The sequence below is a fragment of the Pelophylax lessonae genome (assembly GCF_965119305.1).
Source record: "Pelophylax lessonae genome assembly, chromosome: 9".
Classification (NCBI taxonomy): domain Eukaryota; kingdom Metazoa; phylum Chordata; class Amphibia; order Anura; family Ranidae; genus Pelophylax; species Pelophylax lessonae.
The window spans coordinates 21,567,003-21,583,777 of NC_138776.1; the positions used below are offsets into that span (position 1 = coordinate 21,567,003).

A 16,775-nucleotide genomic window follows, 5' to 3' on the forward strand; every position below is an offset into this window, starting at 1 on the left:
TGACACTGGCAGGGAAGGGGTTAACACTATGGGGGATCAAGGGGTTAAATGTGAGCCTAGGGGAGTGGGGGGGCGTGGCTTGTGAAATGATCATAGAGACCTGTGATCCTATATAGAAGGATCCCAGGGGCTCTGTGATCATTTCAGGGAGAAGAAAGGTCAGCTGTGTTTTCAACCGCTGACCGTCTTTCTCTCACAGCGGCGAGCGATCGCGGGTGTCAGGTAGCAATCTGAGCCGCCTGCCCCGTGCATCAGAGTCCTGCTGCCGAGTGGGGGCGGGAGCACGCCGGCGGCGCATGTTCGCCCCCTAGCTGCAGGCGCACGACCGATGTAGAACTACGTTGTTTTGCTCGGGAGGGCCGCACTGCCGCAGTAAAAAGGAGGCGGTCGGGAACTGGTTAAGTTCGTTATTTTCCACAACATTCTACAAACAATAACCCATAATGACCATGTGAAAGAAGTATATTTTGCAATCATTGCAAATTTATTAAAAATAAAAAACGAAAAAAAATTCCGTATATAGAAGTACTCACAGCCTTTGCCATGACCCTCAAAATTGAGCTCAGGCGCATCCTGTTTTCACTGATCATCCTTGAGATGTTTCTACAACTTTATTGGAGTCCACCTGTGGTAAATTCAGCTTGATTGGACATGATTTGGAAAGGCACACATCTGTCTATAAAAGGTCCCACAGTTTAATGTGCATGTCAAGCCATGAAGTCCAAGGAACTGTCTGTAGACCTCCGAGACAGGATTGTATCAAGACACAGATCTGGGGCAGGGGACAGAAACATTTCTGCAGCATTGAAGGTCTCCATGAGCACAGTGGCCTCCATTATCCATAAATGGAAGAGGTTTGGATCCACCAGGACTCTTCTTAGAGTGGGCCACCCGGCAAAACAGAGATCTGGAGAGAAGGGCCTTAGTCAGAGAGGTGACCAGGACCCCGATGGTCACTCTGACAGAGCTCCAGCGTTTCTCTGTGGAGAGAGGAGGACCTTTCAGAAGAACAACCATCTCTGCAGCGCTCCACCAATCAGTCCTCTATGGTAGAGTGGCCACACGGAAGCCACTCCTTAGTAAAAGGCACATGACAGCCCGCCTGGAGTTTGCCACAAGGCACCTGAAGGACTCGCAGACCATGAGAAACAAAATTCTTTGGCCTGATGAAACCAAGATTGGACTAGATGACAAGCGTCATGTCTGGAGGAAACCAGGCACCGCTCATCACTTGGCCAATACCATCCCTATAATAAAGCATGGTGGTGGCAGCATCATGCTGTGGGGATGTTTTTCAGTGGCAGGAACTGGAACTAGGATTGAGGGAAAGATGAATGCAGCAATGTACAGAGACATCCTTGATGAAAACCTGCTCCAGACCGCGCCGGTCCTCAGACTGGGGTGAAGGTTCATTTTCTAGCAGGACAACGGACCTAAGCACACAGCCAAGATAACAATGGAGTGGCTACTGGACAACTCTATGAATGTCCTTGAGTGACCCAGACTTGAACCCGATTGAACATCTCTGGAGACATCTAAAAATGGCTGTGCACTGACGCTCCCCATCCAACCTGATGGAGCTTGAGAGGTCCTGCAAAGAAGAATGAGAAATACTGCCCAAAAATAGGTGTGCCAGGCTTCTAGCATCATACTCGAAAAGACTTGAGGCTGTAATTGGTGCCAAAGAGGCTTCACCAAAGTATTGAGCAAAGGCTGCGATACTTACAGTAAGTATATGGGATTTCTTTTTTTTTTTTTTTTTAATTTTTAATACATTTGCAAAGATTTTAAATAAAATTCTTTCACATTGTCACTATGGGGGATTGTTTGTAGAATTTTGAGGAAAATAATGAATTTAATCCATTTTGGAATAAAGCTGTAACATAAGAAAATATGGAAAAAGTGAAGCACTGTGAATACTTTCCGGATGCACGGTAGGTACAGCTGCAGAAGGATGTATTGTGTTCACTCTTCAGAAAAAATGTAAAGTGAACACCTTGACTAAAGGCTGGGTTCACATATGCGGATTGGAGGCGGGTTTACCCACATCCAATTTCGCAAGACAGGTGACTGTGACCAGCTCTCAATGGTGCCAGGTCACACCGGTCTGGGGCGGCACTTCCTTAAACCGTGGTCGGCTTCTGTGCAAACATCAGTGCATAGGTCCAAGTAGCCCCGTCCCTGGTCCAACCGGTCATACCTGGCTCCGCCCCTGCCCCACCCAACTGCACTCACTTCCTTCCGGGCTTGCATTCTTTGTAAACGCCCGCTGGCTAGCTATGTCCCTTCCGGAAATGATGTAGCTAGCAAGCAAGGGACACACCCAGGACCTGAAAGAAACAGCATAACCAGAGTGGAAAAGGTCATGTGACTGGCAGGCTTTTGAACAAAAATAGGTACAAGTGTGCAAATTTTGAACTCTTTACCTAATGCGGATCTTACAAAATAGTGGATTAAGGTTGAATGGTGCTCTTTGATGGTAATGCCTTTCCTTCCACTTTAAGTAACCTTTTCATGCCAACATGAGGATTCAGATGGATTTTAAATTATTAAAGATCTTATGTTTACAAGATTCACAAAGACATTTTTCTTTGCTTGTTAGTTTCAGGCCAAAAACATAATGGGGTTGAATTACTGAAACTGGAACTACCAATCTGGTGCAATTGGGCATAGTAACCAATCGGCTTCTAACTTAAGCTTGTTCAATTAAACTGGTTGTAACCCTAAAAAAAAAAAAAAAAAAAAAAAAAACCTTTAAAGCATGTTAAACCTCATAGTTCTTCTGTGGTGTCATTTGTCCCTCTCTAGTTTAAAAACCTGGTTAATCCTGTATTATGTCGATCAGCGAAGTGGCGGCAAGTGGCGGGCGGTCATGTGACCACTTGGCTGACATCAGAGGGGAAACTCAGCCCCTCCCACTGTAATCTGTAGATCAGATTGGGGATGAAAAGCTGGCTGACATCAGAAGAGAAACTTGGCCCCTCCCATTGTAGTTCGTAGATTGTGGAAGGAGAGCTGGCTGACATCAAATGGGAAACTCAGCCCCTCCCATTGTAGTCCGTAGATCAGGGAAGGCGAGCTGGCTGACAGAATGGAAACTCAGCCCCTCCCACTGTAGTCTATAGATCGGGGATGGAAAGCTGGCTGACATCAGTCGAGAACCTTTGCCCCTCCCATTGTAGTTAGTAGATTGTGGAAGGAGAGCTGGCTGACATCAGAAGGGAAACTCAGCCCCTCCCACAGTAGTCCGTAGATCTGGCTGACAATAGAGGGGAAACTCAGCCCCTCCCACTATAGTCTGTGGATCGGGTAAGGCGAGCTGGCTGACATCAGAAGGGAAACTCAGCCCCTCCCACTGTAGTCCATAGATCAGGGAAGGAGATCTGGCTGATATCTGAAGGGAAACTCAGCCCTTCCCACTGTAGTCCGTAGATTAGGGAAGGAGAGCGGCGGGCTGTAAAGTGACTTTTTGGCTGACGTCGGAGGGAAAAGTCAGCCCCTCCCACTTTAGTCTTTAAATCGGGGAAGGAGAGCAGCGGGTGGTCATGTGACTGCCTGGCTGATGTTAGAGGGGGAACTCGGCCCCTCCCACTGTAGTCCCTAGATCAGGGCAGGAGAGTGGTGGGCAGTCATGTGATCGCACATCAGCGATATAACTAAAGGTATTTAGCTGCCGAATTTTTTTTTTTAACAAAAACACACACTGTGTAGTACATCTTGTTGCAGAGGAGCTGGCAGAAATTGGAATATATGGCTTAACAACTACTTTAAGATTTAACATTAAAACCTGGAAGCTGATTGATTTCTATGCACAGCTGCACCAGATTCTGCACTCTCCAGTTATAGAAAATCTCTCCCATTATGTATATAAGAAATGCTTCCAGCATTTTACCATTGTATGTGTTGGAGTAGATTTGCTTTCTTGCGCTCCTCCAGTTTATCAATAGTTATTGTGCTGTTTCATGCAGAGAACACCAGCAGATGGCGCTCCCAGAACCCCATGACCTCCTTGTACATAAACCAACATCAGTCTGCGGCAGGTTGCACTCCTTGACTTGTTTCAGAGAGAAAAAAAAAAAAAAAGATGCATCAGATTAAAAAAAAAAAAATCTGAATTTTCTGTATCCTGAGAATCGTGTCTTATATGAATCCAATAAAAATATAGAACAAGAAAAAAAATATGAATTTTGAAGTATCAGAATGACTGCAGACTTGCTGTAAATTCTAAGAAAATCTCCTTAGGACCAGTACAGTAGAATCTGATTTTTGCATTGGAAACCGGTTTTCTCAATTCTCTTTCCACAGTTCAACCAATTGGTGCAGTTTTACTATTCTTCCCTTGGCGCCATCTTTTCACACTGGGATTGGTATGTGGACCCCTCCTTCTGTTTCAGGCTCTTCAGGCAATGCCATGAGCCTGGGACCCACAGCAGATACTTAGGATAGTGAAAAACCTGAAAGCTGGTTTATATCCAGAACTGCGCCAGATTTTTCACTCTCCTGTTTTAGTAAATTAACCCCACAGGTCCATCTAGTTTACCCAACGGAGAAAAACTAATAGAAATCCTCCATATACAGAATCCTATACCCACGGATGATCCAGAGGAAGGCAAAAAAAAACAATAAAATATGATTAAATGTGCTCCCACCAGGGGAAAAATAAATTTCTTCCTAATCCCCTGAAGGGAATCAGAAATTCCCTGGATCAGCTACATCTGGTGTTACCTATGTTAGTGTCCAGTTATATTATGTACATTTAGGAACGAATCCAGATCTACTGAGCTGGGCAGAACTAATTCCTCAGGGAGTCTTTACCACATTTTAACAGCTGTTACTGTGAAGAAGCCTTTCCGTATGTGGAGGTTAAAATGCTCTTCCTCAACATGTAAAGAGTGCCCCCCTTGTCCTCTGTGATGACCTTAAAGTCCACTACAGGCGTCCCCGGGTTACAAACATACGACTCCTACAATAGGAAGTGAGAGGAAATCTCCCCCTAGGAAGGGAAATTCACTCCTGGAAGAGTTCTCATGGGAAAAAGGAGTCTCCACTGATGCTTTATCGCCAATGTTTGTTTCTACAACAACCCAAAATTTCGAAAAATCCGATTGTAATAGGGACAGAAAGTGAGATGAAGTCTTCTGAGCAAAACAAATGTTACAGGGGTGTTACCCCTTCCCTATGCTATCCACAAAACTTAAAAAAAAAAAACGTTTTGGGCTGGAGCTACAATGTACCTGTTCTGACTTACGAACAAATTCAACTTAACAAACCTAAAGAACCTATATTGTTTCTAACCCGGGGAACAACTGTATATGGATATGGGACTACCTGTATATGGATCACTTATGGTGATCCTATCCCCCCCCCTTATTTATCTATACATGGAGATCATATCCCCCCTTATGTCTTTATGCATGGTAATCATATCCCCCCTTATGTATTTATACATGGAGATCATATCCCCCCTTATGTCTTTATGCATGGTAGTCATATCCCCCCTTATGTATTTATACATGGTGATCATATCCCCACTTATGTATTTATACATGGTGATCATATCCCCCCTTATGTATTTATACATGGTGATCCTATCCCCCCTTATGTATTTATACATGGTGATCATATCCCCCCTTATGTATTTATACATGGTGATCATATCCCCCCTTATTTATTTATACATGGAGATCATATCTCCCCTTATGTATTTATACATGGAGATCATATCCCCCCTTATGTATTTATACATGGAGATCATATCCCCCCTTATGTATTTATACATGGAGATCATATCCCCTCTAATGTATTTATACATGGTGATCATATCCCCCCTTATTTATACATGGAGATCATATCTCCCCTTATGTATTTATACATGGAGATCATATCCCCCTTATGTATTTATACATGGTGATCATACCCCCCCCTTATGTATTTATACATGGAGATCATATCCCCCCTTATGTATTTATACATTGAGATCATATCCCCCCTTATGTATTTATATATGGAGATCATATCCCCCCCTTATGTATTTATACATGGAGATCATATCTCCCCTTATGTATTTATACATGGAGATCATATCCCCCTTATGTATTTATACATGGTGATCATACCCCCCCTTATGTATTTATACATGGAGATCATATCCCCCCTTATGTATTTATACATGGAGATCATATCCCCCCTTATGTATTTATACATGGAGATCATATCCCCCCCTTATGTATTTATACATGGAGATCATATCCCCCCCTTATGTATTTATACATGGAGATCATATCCCCCCTTATGTATTTATACATGGAGATCATATCCCCCCTTATATATTTATACATTGAGATCATATCCCCCCTTATGTATTTATACATGGTGATCATATCCCCCTTATGTATTTATACATGGAGATCATATCCCCCCTTATGTATTTATACATGGTGATCATATCCCCCCTTACTTATTTATACATGGTGATCATATCCCCCCTTACTTATTTATACATGGAGATCATATCCCCCCTTATGTATTTATACATGGAGATCATATCCCCCCCCTTATGTATTTATACATGGAGATCATATCCCCCCTTCTGTATTTATACATGGAGATCATATCCCCCTTATGTATTTATACATGGAGATCATATCCCCCCTTATGTATTTATACATGGAGATCATATCCCCCCTTATGTATTTATACATGGAGATCATATCCCCCTTATGTATTTATACATGGAGATCATATCCCCCCTTATGTATTTATACATTGAGATCATATCCCCCCTTATGTATTTATACATGGTGATCATATCCCCCTTATGTATTTATACATGGAGATCATATCCCCCCCTTATGTATTTATACATGGTGATCATATCCCCCCTTACTTATTTATACATGGAGATCAAATCCCCCTTATGTATTTATACATGGTGATCTTATCCCCCCCCCCCTTATGTATTTATACATGGTGATCATATCCCCCCTTATTTATACATGGAGATCATATCCCCCCTTATGTATATATACATGGTGATCATATCCCCCCTTATGTATATATACATGGTGATCATATCCCCCCTTATGTATATATACATGGTGATCATATCCCCCCCAATGCTCTCTTTTCAAGAGAGAATAAATTCAGTTCCTCTGATCTTTCCTCATAGCTGTGTTTGTGTGCACTAAATTAAATTGAATGTATCCTCTTCTCAAAATATGGATTTGTTCAACATTTACGCAAATGTCGTGCAACATAAAAATTTACAACTACCCACATTTTATTCTACGGGGTCTCGGCTTTCAGAAAACAAATGTTTGGGGTTTTTAGTAATATTCAGGCCAGTGGCAGTCTTCTGGCAGCAAAATGTATCCTCTAAAAAGAAAATGTATAGAGGGCGCACCAGCCTAGCGCATTACCTTTTTAAAACCGTTTAAATAAAGCCGTGTATAGATCATACTCGCAAAATGAATGTAAAGCACCAGCAAGATATACAATACCGGAAATGTCCACTGAGCCTCATCCAAAGATGCAGACCATGGTGAGATGTAAACCTCCAAAAACAGCTTACGCGTTTCAGGGGTGTCCCGCCCCCCCCCCCCTTCCTCAGAGCTCAAATTTATCCTCCTATTCTAGAAGATAGATTTATTTAAAGCGGTAGTGTACTCAATTTTTTGACTTTTACCTACAGGCTTACCTGTAGGTACAATAAATATCTCCTAAACCTGCACGGTTTTGGAGATTTTCAATCTGCATGCAACCGCTGACGTCAGCGGACCTTCAGAGCTCCTTGCCGAAAAGTGACACTGCCGCGCATGCGCGGGAGTGACGTCATGGCGTCTCCAGCCACTCACAGCGCCGGAGCCGCCGAACCCGGAAGAGACACAGAGGGAGCATGTCAGCTCCCACAGCGGTGTCCGGGCGTCCGTGTCGGGGGCTTCGTTTTAATGTAAGTATTTCATAATGAGCTAGTATGCGATGAATACTAGCTCATTATGCCTTTGTCTTGCAGGGTTTGTTTTTTTTTTTTTTTGTTTTTTTTTTCGCCAGTATACAACCGCTTTAAAAAGAAATAATGGAGGTCTTGCCTATGTCTATCACATAAAAGAAGCTGACACGGGATGGGAAGAATTACAGGCGTGTTTTCCATTTTTCATGAATATTTATGTGTATTCCTAGTTGGAGATGCACTTTAGCGCCCCCACCTCAATTGCTACTGTTTGTTATGCGAAGATTTTCTTGATAATTAAGATTACCAGAAGAAGAAAATAGTATCAGCAACACAGTGGAAGCCAGTTATAAGTTAATTGGTGAATTAGAAGAGAGTCCTTGAGCTCGTTCAGTGGAAGACGCTGATGTAAATGGTTCCGTGTGTAGGAACTTGGTGTTGTATGAATGCAGGAATTAAGAGATACAATCTTATGAGTCAGGCAGTTGCTGCTAAGAAGTCGTCAGTGTAAACGTTTTATCAGTTACCCAAAAAGTGATTAGTGGTACCTCATCTATATTTACAAAATGAGGAGTGAGAAGGCTCCACATATCTGTTACAGTCAACGCCTTTAGCGACGAGAGCCATAAGTGACCTCTATGCTGCAGTGCATACATGTAGTCATTGAACACAAACTGCTTAGCTGAGCCCTGCCAATTTCTTAGTTTCATGTGATTCCAGCTGGTTGTACAACGCTTATTCTTGATGCCATCTTTCTGCTCAGACATGGTCTTCAGATAACACGAATTACCAAAAGTATTGGGACGCCTGCCTTTACACACACATGAACTTTAATAGCATCCCAGTCTTAATCTGTAGGGTTTAATATGGAGTTGGTCCACCCTTTGCAGCTATAACAGCTTCAACTCTTCTGGGGAGGCTGTCCACAAGGTTTAGGAGTGTGCCCAGGGCAGCCATCAGAAATTTTGGGGCCCCTTACACAGCTTTAGGCTTGGGCCCCCACAGACCTGACATCGGGTTACATCTTCCTCCTCTGCGGGGGGTTGTATGAATGAATCTGATTGGGGGCCTATGAATGCATCTGATTAGGTGCTAGGATGCCAGGCAGTCCTAGCAACCAATAATTTTGACAGCCGTGGCCAGTGGCAGGGTGGGAGTCAGGAGCCAGTGCAGCGGGTGACACCAGCAGGAGTTGGGACTAGTTGTCAGTGTGTAGGGGAGGAAAGGAACAAAAGGGGAGGTGGCAACTTGGATCCCAAGGGACTGGGCCCCTCGGGAGCCCCCCCCCTCTTTCATTAGGGTCCTCAAATCCCTCCTCATCAGGGTCACAGAGTCCTCCCCCCCTTAAATCAGGATCCCCAGAGTCCCCCCTCTTCTTACATAAGAGTCCTCAGTGTCACTTTCTCTTACATTAGGGTTCCTAGAGCCCCCTCTTTAAATCGGTTTCCAGATACACCCCCTTACATCAAGGTCCCCCCTTTCATTAGGATCCCTAAAGTTCCTTCCCCCTTACATCTGAGTCCCCTCCTTTTGAATTAGGGTCCCCAAAGTCCCCCCTTACATCAGGGTACCCATTGTCACTCCTTACATCAGAGTCCCCCCCCCCCCCTCTGTCATACACAAGGGTCACAAGCTTCCCCCTCTAACAGGGTCCCCCTGTCTTTAGTGTCCGCAGAGTCTCACCCTTGCATCAGGGTCCCCAGAGTTCCCTCTTTACATCAGAGTCCAGAACCTTCACCAGGGTCCCCTAAGTTCCCCTTCCCCTCTCACATCAGGGCCTCCAGAGTTCCCCTAAATCAGGTCCCCCTTCCTTACATCGAGGTCCCCGGTGTCACCCCCCACCCCCCTACATCAGGGTCCTCCCTTCATTAGGGTCCCCTTCCTTACATCATGGTCCCCAAATTCCCCACCTCCCATCAGGATTCCCAAAGTCCCCCCCCCCCACCTTCCCTTACACCAGGGTTTCCAGATTCCCCGCCTCACATCAGAGACCCAAACGTCTCCCTTCCCTTTATATCATGGTCCCCAGAGATCCCACTTACATTACTGCAGCAGGAAGCTACAGGGCAGACAGATGGAAGCTGGGGCAATAGGACCCGGCAGGTCTGCAGGAGGAAGCTCCGCTCTCCTCCTCCTTTTGAAAGTCAGAGCCTGGAGGTGGGGCAAGCACGTGATTGGTTGCTTGGATGACTGTGGTCCAAGCAGCAACCACTAGCACTGACAGGCAATGACTGGTGGTGGTGGGGGTGGGCGGAGAGTGGGTGCTGTCAGCCGCCATATTTTACACTGTCACTGATTGCTGTGCAGCCTGTAGTGTTGCTGAGGCTGATAAGCGTGGTCACGGCCGCAGGGACCCTACCTAGCATTTGTGCAGGACACAAGGGGCGGGGGAACACCCATCTGATGCGGTGAAGAGTTTTGTGCATCCACCGGCAAAAGACTCCACCCAGGGCAAGTGCCCCTCCCCTTGTACTCCCTGCTTGAATGTATTACAATTGCTATATTGTTTCAAAAGGGCTGCTATCCATATAGAGTGCATATAATGATCTTCAAATAAACTGTTCTGTCTGTGGTAGCGTAGCTCTTAAATTCCTTAGAGAATAAAACCCGCAGTAAAAATTGGATTGCATTTAATTTGTAATTATTTTTGTTTTCAGCGCGGCGGCATCTAGAAGCAAAACAGCGTGAAGACGCCTGGGAAGGGAGGTGATGCCACCACTCTTGGATCACAGCATCTCGAAAAATGGACATTGGCTTTTAAATTCTTTTTACTTTTCGGAAGAAAATTAAAACCGTATATATCTTTTTTTTTTTTTTTTTTTTCTTTTTTTCATCTTTAAAATGAACATTGTAAGTGTGTAAGATATTGAACTCTAACAATAGACTCCACTCTTCAGGGGGGCAGGGTTTGTTCTATGGATTTTATTTTTGGTTTTGCTTCATGCCAAAGCCTTACTATTGAAACGTTACTTTTAAATTTGTAATTTAAAGGGTCAAACATGCCTGAAGCTTTATATTTCAGTAGGTCAAAACTAAAAATCTATGTAAAAAATCTATGCCCTTGCAGTGCTGATGAGCTGTCAGTGCCCAGGCAATCAATATAGTCCTCTAGGGATTTGAAATCCCCACTTTATCCCCTCTTCTCTTCTGTGCTTCTGGGATGGATCGTTCTGATTGGTCAGCGGCAGCACAGAGCCATCACTCTTATCCCTCCTGGAGACGCTGCACAGAGGAGAAGGGAGGGGAGTTTAAATCCCCAGACTGCTTCACCGGGCGCTGACAGCGCAGCATCAATAGGAGTAAGTACAGCGGGGTTCAAGGGGGCAGGGGCATACAGCGTTCAGCATCTCATTTATTCTGAAAAGGTGAACTAACACTTTAACCTTGCAGTGGGGAGGGGGTGGGGCGGCGCTCCAAGGGTTAACATTTTGTTTCCCTGAAGTTTAAGTGATTGGAGACTATAAATGTACATTTCTCTTTCGTTCATTGACGGACACAGCTCCTGTTTCTTCCTAACCATTGGGTTATACTGCCCCCTACAGGAGTAGGACACTAGGCAGATAAAAGCTTGACTACGCCAATGGGCAGTCCCAGGGGGGGTATACTCCCACTCAGCTATAGGCACTCCAGTATTGTTTTTCAGGTGAGCTCCAGTTGTTTTTGGTTGAGCTTTGTTACCTGGTTGGCTATGGTTAGCCTTAGGAACTAACACCTTAACCTTGCAGTGGGGAGGGGGTGGGGCCGCACTCCAAGGGTTAATATTTTTTTTTCCCTGAAGTTTAATTTTAAGTGATTGGAGACTATAAATTTTTATTTCTCTTTCGTTCATTGACGGACACAGCTCCTGATTCTTCTTAACCATTGGGTTATACTGCCCCCTACAGGAGTAGAACACTAGGCAGGAAAAAGCTTGACTACGCCTATGGGCAGTCCCAGGGGGGTATACTCCCACTCTCAGCTATAGGCACTCAGTATTGTTTTTCAGATGAGCTCCAGTTGTTTATGGTTGAGCTTTGTTACCTGGTTGGCTTTGGTTAGCCTGTGGGAATTTTTTTCTGATATATTTTCCCACCCCTCATGTTTAACACTGCTTTGGGATGTCCCAATGGTTAAGAAGAATCAGGAGTTGTTTCCATCAATGAACGAAACAGAAAATGGGGTTTTTGACTTACCGTAAAATCCATTTCTCTGTCCATCGACAGACGCAGCTTCATATCTTCTTAGACCATTGGGTTATGCTCCTCCAATCAGGAATAGGCACTAGGAAGGAAAAAGCTTTACCACGCCTATGGGGGTTGTCCCTGCAGGCATAACCCCACACACTCTGCTACAGCAGCCAGTTTGTTTCTGCCTAGTTTAGGAATAGGACCTAGTTCCCTGCTGGGACTTCGGTCTTCGCTAATAATAGGGAAATTGTTATATTGTGATTTTTTTATTTTCACTAGTTGGAGTTTCTGGAGAATTACAAGCAACAGCCGGCTGTGGTTTCTGAGTGGATATTCTAGATCCCTATGGTCTCCCAGCCTGGCCAACGAGCGTGAGCAGGTTATAGTCCAGGACTAGGCGCTACGACAGAGCCCCGATGGATGGGGACGATTCACGTACACAGCACCCACCCCTCTGTGGAGTTAGCTTTCTTCTGGCACTGCTTGTAACAAAACTGAGCGCCTATAGCTGAGCGCGGGAGTATACCCCCTGGGACTGCCCATAGGTGTAGTCAAGCTTTTTCCTGCCTGGTGTCCTACTCCTGTAGGGGGCAGTATAACCCAATGGTTAAGAAGAGTCAGGAGCTGTGTCTGTCAATGAACATCAGAGAAATAGATTTTACGGTAAGTCAAAAATCCCATGTTTTGGAGACCTAATTGGGAGGATTTACTGAAGAGTGCAAAATCTGGCGCAGCTCTGCATAGAAACCAATCAGCTTCCAGGTTTTATTGCCAAAGCTTAATTGAACAAACTGAAGTTTAGAAGACGATTGGCCACCCTGCACAGCTGTGCCAGATTTTGAGTGCTCCAGTTTTAGTAAATCTCCCAACGTGTCGTCCTTACATGAGGTCTTACCCTGTTGAATGCTATTTGGTATAAGAAGGCACGAGACTGACCAAGGGGTGCCAGTTTTAGGACTGGCAGGGAGAGCTAGTCTTTGGACTTGTTGAGAGATGCATACATAGGCCAGTAGGAGGGGGATTGTAAAAAGCAGAATTAAGCTGACCATAGATCCGTGATGGGGAACCTTTGCACTCCAGATATTTTGAAACTACATTTCCCATGATGCTCAAATACACTGCAGAGTGCATGAGCATCATGGAAAATGTAGTTCCAAAACATCTGGGGTGCCAAGATTCGCAATCATTGCCATAGATCGATAGAATTTCGAATGAAAAATCTTAGAAAAAGTCTAAAAAACCTCTCAGAACATTTGTGAGTGATTGGACTTTACTAAAAATCACATTTACTGTTAGAAACTCATATGCTTAAGAAAAATTATTCCCTTCCCTCTCCCTTTGAATTTTCTCATCCCTGCCTTTGAAAATGAACTTTGGTTCAATCCACCAACAATTAGAAAAATTTGCAAACTTTTTTAGAACCTCTTTTTTCCAAGAATTTTCATTCAAAACTCTTCCCATCTATGGCCAGCTTTGGCTTTGAAGGAAATTCATCTTTAGTACATATCCACTTTTGTTATGGGATTATCGAATTTTCATCCTAGGACTCCTATAGACTGTAAAAGAATTTTCTTAATTTTTATTTAGTTTTGTCAGGGTTGGACTGTTTTTGGAAAGTACAGTGGGTATAGAAAAGACTCGGGGACCCCCCCCCCCCTCTTTAAAATAATTACATTTTGCTGCTTTGCATGCTGAAATGAAGACACAGTTTTTGTTTCATCCAGCTTTATTTACTCAGTGCAGCTTACAATATCCAAGTAAAGGATATAACACCAACCTGTCAGAAAATAATAAAACAAATTCAAAGACCGAATCACTGAGTTGGAAAAAGATCACCCCCCCTTGTGTCAGTAGAGACAAATCCCAACATACTAAAGGTAGTTCAACAAAATACTAACTTTGCACATTTAGACTTTTGCAATATTTTCCCACTCTTCTTTGCGGAACTGCTAAAGTTCAGTTAAATGTGATAGTGATTGTTTGTGGACCGCTGTCTTCAAGTCATTCCAAAGATTTGAATTAGGGTTTAGGCCTGGGCTCTGACTAGGCCATGCAAGGACTTTCACCTTTTTCTCCTTCCACCACTGTGTGCTCATTGTTGCTGTGTGCTTTGGGTCATTGTCATGTTGGAAGGTAAACCTTCTTCCCATTGACCACTTTCTGGCAGAGGGCAGCAGATTTTCCTCAAATTTGCCCCATCCATTTTTCCTTCTATCCTGAGAAGTGCTCCAGTCCCTGCTGCAGAGAAAAACCCCCATAACAGGATATTACCACCCCCCCCATAACAGGACCACCTCATGCATTACTGTTTGGATGGTGAGCTGTCTTGGATTTCCGCCAGACATATCGTTTGGTGTTGAGGACAAATAATTAAATGTTTGTCTCATCTGACTATTGCATCTTTTTCCATGCGGCCTCAGAATCTTCAAGGTGCGTTTATGGCAAAGCTCAGTGGTGACGGCATGTGGCCTGCCTTGAGGAGTGGCTTTTTTGTTGCAACCCTCCCATACAAGCCATTTTTGTGGAGATTTTGTGATATTGTCACATGCACACAATTACCATTTGCATATCATAAATTACTACTTCAGAGTTGCTGTAGGCCTCTTGGTAGCCTCTCTGACCAGTTTCTTCCTGACTCTTTCATCCAGTTTGGGGCGACGTGCTGATCACGGGAGGGTCTGTGTTGTACCAAATACCTTCCACTTCCTAATAATAGACTTCACTGTGCTTCCAGGCATTGATAAAGCCTTTGAAATGTTTTTGTATCCATCTCCTGACTTCTGCCTTGCCACACATAGTTGATTGTTTGCTTCAGTTGCCCTATCCGGGACGGTAATGCTTCAGGAAAGCTCTTTTCATGCTGAGCTTAATAAATGACCACAGCTGATCAGTTGAAAGTCAAATGGCTTTCAGTGCCCTTGAGAAGGTGATTAGATACACTTGATTAAGTCATTTTAGGAGACAATGACCCAAAGCACACGGCAACAATGACCACCCAGTGGTTGAAGGGGAAAAAAAGGTGAATGTCCTTGCATGTCTTAGTCAGAGCCAAACCCCAATGAAAATCTGTGGAATGACTTGAAGACTGCAGCCACTTAATACACTTGATTAAGTCATTTTAGGAGGGGGGGGTGATCCTTTTCCAACTCAGTCATTCTATTTTTGAATTTGTTACATTTTTTTCTGACATGTTGGTGTTATATCTTTCACTTGGATGTTCTATGTTGCACTGAGTAACTACGGCTGGATAAAACAAAAACCATGTTGGTCTTCATTTCAGGCTGCAAAGCAAAAAAAATTGATTATTTTAAAGGGGGTCAATTCTTTTCTATACCCACTGTATACCCAGTAGCTCTGTGTCATCTTTTATATAAGGAATGTGTGAGGATAGACACATGGCAGCAGTTATGATGGACAAGCTGTCCACCCTTATATTACAAATCAATGAGTCACAGGTCAGAAGTGTGCAGCCTTGAAATGTCTGCTCCCATGTTTGTATCCTTTTTATTCTAGAACTGGAAGTGGAATGAACCTTTTGATATTACGGTTTTGTTGCTCATGTTTTGATTGAGATCTATAATGTGTACGGAATCGGCTGCAAAGGTCTAGAAGTTTTTCAATCTGGACCCGAGCGATGGAGAAGCTGCGCTTTTCCTAATGTTCCCATAAAATGTGTTTATAGTGGAAGGTCTGGTGTAACATTCAAGTGATAAATTACTGACTTTCCAAAGGACTTAATTATCATGAGGAAAATCACTGGAGTGAAAACAGTTCTTCATTCAGGACTGAACCCGGCACCCGCTACGTGACGTGTGCCTGACCTAAAGCAATAAGTTCAGCCGCTCATTTCTCTCCATCGCTTTTATACGCGTGAAATAACCTTTACGATGAAACATTTCATGACATGTTTGGTTGTGTGAGTACCGCAGGACAATTAGACCTGAAATGGAAGTTGATCTTTCGGCTTTCACAAATGAATATATAATGTACGGAAGGGGGGAAGGGGGGGCACACGAGGTGTATACTGGGAACTTGTCGCCTATTTGCATTTCTTCATTTTTCCCTAATGCCTTGATAAAAGGTGCCTACAAATTGGCTCCCTCTGATGTGATAATGTTTTTCCGGGATCCTGTAACTCGGGAGCTTGTTTTACGAAGAACTCTCAGCATCTCCGCTGACCACATAACATGACCCCGAGATGTTTCCAGAGATCAGACCATCTCTGAACGGAGAAACAAAGGAGAACTCATTATGTGTTCTCCCGGCTTTCTCACATGCACAGTATTTGTAAAACCTCCAAATACCCAGTGAAGTGACTCACAGAGATAAAACCTAAGTAAGTTGTATTTGTTTGTCTGCAGTATTTCCTTCTCCACAGCCATTCAAAGTACAGCATTTATAAAAAAAAAAAACAACAAAAGAAGAGAGCGCAAAGCCGCCTAAGTGTGACTGCTTTGAGGAAGCTCTGACGAAGGGAGCGTGCCTCCCGAAGCACGTCGGCCTTCCTACTAGAGGGACTTGTCCTTTTCCACATTGAGGTGGACTCATTTTATGTGATTTTTGCTCTTCTTGTTTGTGAGTAGGTTTATGGCATTTAATAAAAAATGTAAAGGTGTCCAAGGGTAATGAACTAGGTGCTTGCGCCTCCTTTCTTTTTTATT

The 16,775-nt window shown here is 43.8% G+C and overlaps 1 protein-coding gene across 1 annotated transcript in view; it reads left to right on the top strand.

Annotated features, from left to right (window-relative positions):
• The window catches only part of R3HCC1L (R3H domain and coiled-coil containing 1 like), a gene marked incomplete at its 5' end in the record, with an annotated part of 59,580 nt that extends 48,850 nt beyond the window's left edge, over positions 1-10,730 (top strand). The window contains one exon of the mRNA XM_082268364.1: positions 10,606-10,730. Coding sequence (XP_082124490.1) covers positions 10,606-10,658 — 53 coding nt within the window. The 3' untranslated portion in view covers positions 10,659-10,730. The remainder of the gene's footprint in view (positions 1-10,605) is intronic.
• Between the last annotated feature and the right edge of the window lie 6,045 nt (positions 10,731-16,775).